The sequence below is a fragment of the Bombus bifarius genome, unplaced genomic scaffold (assembly GCF_011952205.1).
Source record: "Bombus bifarius isolate JDL3187 unplaced genomic scaffold, Bbif_JDL3187 scf7180000008527_frag, whole genome shotgun sequence".
NCBI lineage: Eukaryota > Metazoa > Arthropoda > Insecta > Hymenoptera > Apidae > Bombus > Bombus bifarius.
In genome coordinates this window covers 1-6107 of record NW_022884709.1, presented here as the reverse complement: position 1 = coordinate 6107, position 6107 = coordinate 1, and the positions used below count along the sequence as shown (strand labels likewise).

Here is a 6107-nt window from a genome sequence, read left to right as displayed (position 1 = left end):
TCCCTTGTTCGGCTCGATTCTTGGAATAAATCCCTCTTTTATCTCTGGATTAGCGATATTAATCGAACACGTTATTGAACTTCGCTTCGGTAAAATTATTTTTTCTTTAGTATCGAAGGGAATATAAATATTTCCCCATCTGATATGTTTTCCCTCATAATCTAAACGAGCTTTAGAACCTGCAAAAAATTCGGATCCCAGGATTCTGTCTTGATCGATTAGCAATGAATCATCGACTACATGAAAAACAACCGGATGGCCCGCAACCTGTATTACCGTCTGCCCTAGGGAGACCAGGCTCGTTGCCGTAATTCCTCGCATTTCGATTGATTCCTTTTCGTCGATGATGGCTGAATCGAGTAAAGCAGGTTTCTTGATAATGTTGATTTCCGATCCAGAGTCTAATAATAAACTCGTCTTAGTCTTTAGATCTGGGGAAACTATTCGTGCAGTTGGGGTCGTTGGGGAATCGTTAAATTTTATTGAAATAATTCGGAGAGGTCGCCTTCCGAATCTGAATTCAACTCCTGATGATTTTCTTTCGCCGGTTGCTTGTGCTTCACTCTTTTCCTTTTGCCTTGAGATTCTGGATTCTCTGTCTGTGACCTCGTTTGGTTGTGGAATGACTCCCCCACAATATTTAGTGGTTGTTCGCTCTAATACTAAAAAAAAAAAAAAAAAAAAAAACAAGAAAAAGGGGCAGAGAGTTAAGGAAAATATATATAATAAATAACAACTAACATAATTATAACATATTATATATATTATATTATATACAGGGATACAGTATTCGTACAAAGGAACAGATCCAAACGAAAATTATATATATAAAAAAAAATAAATAATATATATATATGTAATATCGTGATATAATATATTTACAAGGAATGGATGATACAGATGTTAATCGGACAGAAAAAGACGATTGTTGTTCAACCTGAACTATTCACACCAAACGTACAGAAAACAGCACAACTAAATAATTAGATAACGACTCGACTTTCACAAAATGCAATCAACACTCTCTCGGCAACGCCACTCGCAAACTCTGTTTGTTGATTCCTTTTCTCCCGTCCCTTGGCAACCGCTCGTGGCCAAGATCACGTAGGTCTCCTCTTTCCAAAACTACGCGATCAAAAACAAACGCCTCGGCTCTCGCGACATTCCACGCGGTTCACCCGCCAACTCCCAGGCCTCTCACTCACGATACTACATATATACATTAACTATTTTTATATCTGTGTACAGAACTGATGGCGAACTCATCAACCATTTTCTGAACGACGGATGGAAGAACATGAATAGCAATCCACACAGTGGAACTGTAAAGTATTTGTACGCCACTCACGAAACCAAATACTGATGCTATCCACCTGTAAACAAACAGCATTTTTAACTATGCATATAATTTTCACTTATGTTCACCACTATATATATATACACGCATGTTGTAAAGTAGGCGATATTTATAACATTCACTTCCATTGATAATGCAAGTGACTCATAAAAATAAGCCGTCATATTTACCATTGCATGCATATATATATATATATATACTCGAGTATATATATATATATACTCGAAAACAAGGTACATTTGTGATATTTATTCCTATTGATGATATATACTTATATATTTATAAGAATAAAACAAATCTCATTTATACTACTTACCAATACGTACGCATATATGTATATAATTACAATCCAAGTAGTATTCATAATATTTATTTTCACTGATAACAAGTACGTAAAACCTAAAATAAAACAAAGGTTTTAACGATAAAAAAAAAACAGAAAAAAAAGAAAAAGGGGAAGAAGAAAAAAAAAGAAGAAAAAAAGGAAAGAAAAAAAATATAATATTGTTAGGGAAGTGATACATTCACACTGTACACGAGAGTGTGTGTGTAAGGGCCAGAGGGCGTCAAGGTCTTAGTGGAGACAAAAGACTGTTGCCAGATGTTAGAAGAATCTAGGATAGTCGGCTGGCGACCAGCGTGCGTGCAAGACGTTCTTCAGAGAGTAATGTAGATGTATAACTGTTGTGTGGGAAATATAGGCAATAATTTGTATTCCCAAATCCTCGAATTTCCTTAACAAATATATATATAAATATAAAATTTTCTTTTTCTATAAAAGGTTATTCCTATTTCTGATAAACTCGAGAAATGAAAACATTATACCATGATACACTGGCACAAAGATACACCACACAGAAGAAACTAATAGAGAACGCTTTAAGCTTGGCAAACTTACCGCCCGACGAATTTGCATACACCATAACCAAAACCCAGGACACATGGCTTTGATCGCAGGAGAAGCGGTCCATATAGTCAAATGCATTCCGGTACAAGTAAAGGTACGACATACAACAAAATGCTACTCGGAACTACCCGTTTGGCAAAGGAATCGCACCACAGGAACTCCGCCCGGACGTGCGCCAAACGTGGCGATATTCAGCACCATCGTCGTTGGCCACGAGCGGAATATATACCCAAAAGACCTCGATGCACTACGGGACCACGTCATGTTCCCGGCAGAAAATCTGCAGTCTTGAACGCATTGGCCAGAGGAGCAACAGGAAAAACAATCGTCCCTGGAACAGTAAACATCCTGGGAATGATGGACAAAACACATTAACGACAATAGCGAAAAATACCGTATCAAGCTTATGGACTGGTTTTATGGAATTTGGAACTGTCAGTGCAGCAATATTTGGAATACTCGCAATATTTAAACTAATCAAGACAATAATAGATATAGCCGCACACGGATACCAGTTACGTGAAACTTACGAATGTGGAATCGCCCTATTAGGAGCAATATGCGGCTCAGTCACCCACCCGCTACTATACCTCAAAAGAAGACGAAATATCGATGATCAAACAGCACAACCTCAAGGGATATCGATAACACCGGTAGTCACTCAACTACCAACGACATCTACGTCCGCCTTGAGCGAACTCAGAGATACCATCAGTCAAATTTCCTTTGGAAATTTGAACTCCAATGGCGGGGGTGTCACGTCCCGCGCTCCGCACGCGCCGTAACAAGAACAAGAAAACCATTCTATACAAAACACGCGAATAAGGATTTGAATGCACAAACGAACACACGGCTCTACGAAACGAAAAGAAGGATTAACAAAACGAGGGCGATTAACGGATCCAACCAATAAACAAAATACATATACACACAATTCTAAATAAACCAGGAAATAAGAATAACTACAAAAGGGAAAATAATTGAAACGCCAGGAATATATATATATATATATATGTCGGAGATGAAAGGACACCGGAACCTTCGGATAGCCCCGCAACATTGCAATCTAAAGTCTACTATAACTGTAACTAAACTATTGTAGTTATTCAATCCGATTGTAATTGTTCGAGATTAGTGACGGTGAGCTTTGGCTCGAGGCGACAGTCTGTCGCCCAACGTAGCCGCGGTCAAGGGATGAACGCTTTGCCCAACAAACATATGGAATAATTCTATAGCTCTCCTTAAAAGAAATATTCGTGGCGACACGTGACAGTGAACATTCCAACGGTTTCTGTCCCGTAGCTCGCCACACGCTGACCCTATTCTTCGAGTAAGATGATTACCAGATGTCGATGCGTCTCCGCAGTACATGTTCGGCTAGCCCGAGGGCCCGTAATAAATCTTACGGTTTAGTTAACTAAAGTCCTTCAAACAGACATACAGTCTTTGTCCCAACTACGGGAAGATAGGGGAGACATATTTTTCAACGAACGACGTCTCCCACTAGCAACTTTCCCTCGAGGGCGGCTAGCATCCTTTTCTAACCACCGATATGGAGATTGACCAATTAGCAGCAACGTCAATTTCCCTTACTTCCTAAACGAAGGCTTTCCTCGACGAATCCGATGATCTTGTGTCCTTAGACACACCCCAATATAGTTTTCCTCTGTGGAATCATCGGGACGGGACGGGCATTTTTTGACGCGCTCCCGTCGACTAAAGAGTAACGTCTTGACGCTCAGCAATTATCGTTTGCGAGTCAGACTTAGATTCAGCGAGAACGCCTATCTGTCATCCCGTTGACCGCGGATTCGTCATTGAACCTGAGATCACTGTCACTAGTGTCGCGGACGTCTCACCGCCGTGATAGATTGTCAAACCTGTGTTATTCATACCTGTGTCAATAAATCGTATCTTCGCTACACCGCAACGATGGCTACCTTCAATGAAGACTCCTCAAACACCGACAACCCTATCCCCACTGCTTCTCCGACATCAGAAGTGGGATCCGCACGGATTCAAGAGATGCAAGGGCGGATCAACGCCATGGAAGAGCTAATTCGGACACTGACGCAAAGGCCGAGTACGGAGACGACGAGTGTAGCGCTACCCCGTTTCAACCCCGGGAACGCGGGCACCAGCCCAGCTTCGTGGTGCGCGGCTGTTAGTGCGGTTATGGACAAAGTGTCCCTACGAGACTACGAGTTATATATTGCTATAAGTCGTGCTTTAGAGGGTACCGCGGCAGAGTGGCTTACGCATGTCCCGGTCAACGGCCTTACTTGGACAAAGTTTAGGGAACTTTTTCTTGCTCGCTACGGAGGCACGGAGACGGCAACCTCGGTGCTAATCAGGGTGCTCGACGAATCACCACTGGAGGACGAAACCGCTGGGGCTTTCGGAAATCGCCTCCACTCCCTTCTGTCGGCCAAGTGGGGAGGTCTATCCGATGTCGAGCTGATCAACGCCGTTATCCTTCTGCGACTGATCTGGTACGACCAGCGTTTCGAAAGAATAGCATTCGGGGACGATATTCGGACCCTCGAGCAATTCCAGAGGGAAATGAGAATCTTCTCTCACGCGAAGAAGAGGCCAGTACCTTCGCCAAATAATCCATCGGCGGAGCCAGAAGCAAAGCGACGCCACTCGTCGGCCCGCCTCCCGAGATGCCTTCACTGTGGCAAACCAGGACATAAGCTCGCGGATTGTAGGACGAGGAAGCGTGAGCAACAGCAGAGGAGTACACAACGCCAGGGAGGAAGGCGACCGGACGCATCGCCTCAGGTGGTTTGCTTTAAGTGTCAGGCGGAGGGCCATATCGCACCTGACTGCCCGCTACGACGGGACAAAAAGGCCAGTACCAAGAATGAACGTGTAGTCAACTGCTGCGCGGTGGAGTCCCCAGCTGGTACCCTAAGTCATCTGGGTGAGTCGTTCCCATTTTACTTCGATTCCGGAGCCGAGTGCTCATTAATTAGAGAGTCGGCTGCCTCGAAATTCTCCGGTAAGAGGACGACTGAGCTAGTAGTAATGCGAGGAATAGGAAACACCCGTGTTAAGAGTACGTCCCAGATCTTGTCCACGGTATGCATAAACGGTCTTACATTGGAGATAACCTTCCATGTTCTTGCCGATACTTATCTGAATTACGATATCATGGTTGGTCGCGAGATTTTAAGCCAAGGTTTCGACGTATACATTACACGAAATAGCGTCGATATTTGTAGAACAAAGGTGGTCAACACCTGTAGTAAAACCCCCGAAGACGAGATCGATATTAACGCGGCCGATACTGACGTGATCGGTAACGATAAAAGTCGGTTAATTTCTGTTCTCGAGAAGTTCAAAAATTCATTCATTACGGGCTTCCCACGTGCCCGCGTAAGCACGGGGCAGTTAGAAATACGGTTAATCGATCCTAATGTCACCGTGCAAAGAAGTCCTTACAGACTTAGCGAAGAAGAGCGGAGGATAGTGCGTGAGAGAATAGACGAGTTAATCAAAGCGAAGATTGTAAGGCCTAGTAACTCACCGTTCGCGAGCCCTATACTACTCGTGAAGAAAAAGGACGGCTCGGATAGACTGTGTGTAGACTTTCGAGCATTGAACAAAAATACGGTCGCGGACCGGTATCCCCTACCCCTTATCGCGGATCAAATCGCGAGATTGCAGAAGGCGAGATACTTCATTAGCCTAGACATGGCCAGCGGGTTCCACCAAATCCCCATTCATCCCAATTCGACGGAATATACGGCGTTCGTTACACCCGACGGGCAATACGAGTACGTAACTATGCCTTTCGGATTGAAAAATGCACCATCCGTTTTTCAGAGGGCCATTCTC

The 6107-nt window shown here is 43.5% G+C and overlaps 1 protein-coding gene across 1 annotated transcript; it reads left to right on the top strand.

Annotated features, from left to right (window-relative positions):
* Positions 1–4289: 4289 nt before the first annotated feature.
* LOC117213222 lies at positions 4290–6046 on the top strand (the record flags this gene model as incomplete). Its single annotated transcript, XM_033458590.1, has 1 exon — positions 4290–6046. A coding segment is annotated over exon 1 (1757 nt), but the record flags the coding sequence as incomplete, so codon positions are not given.
* Positions 6047–6107: the final 61 nt, after the last annotated feature.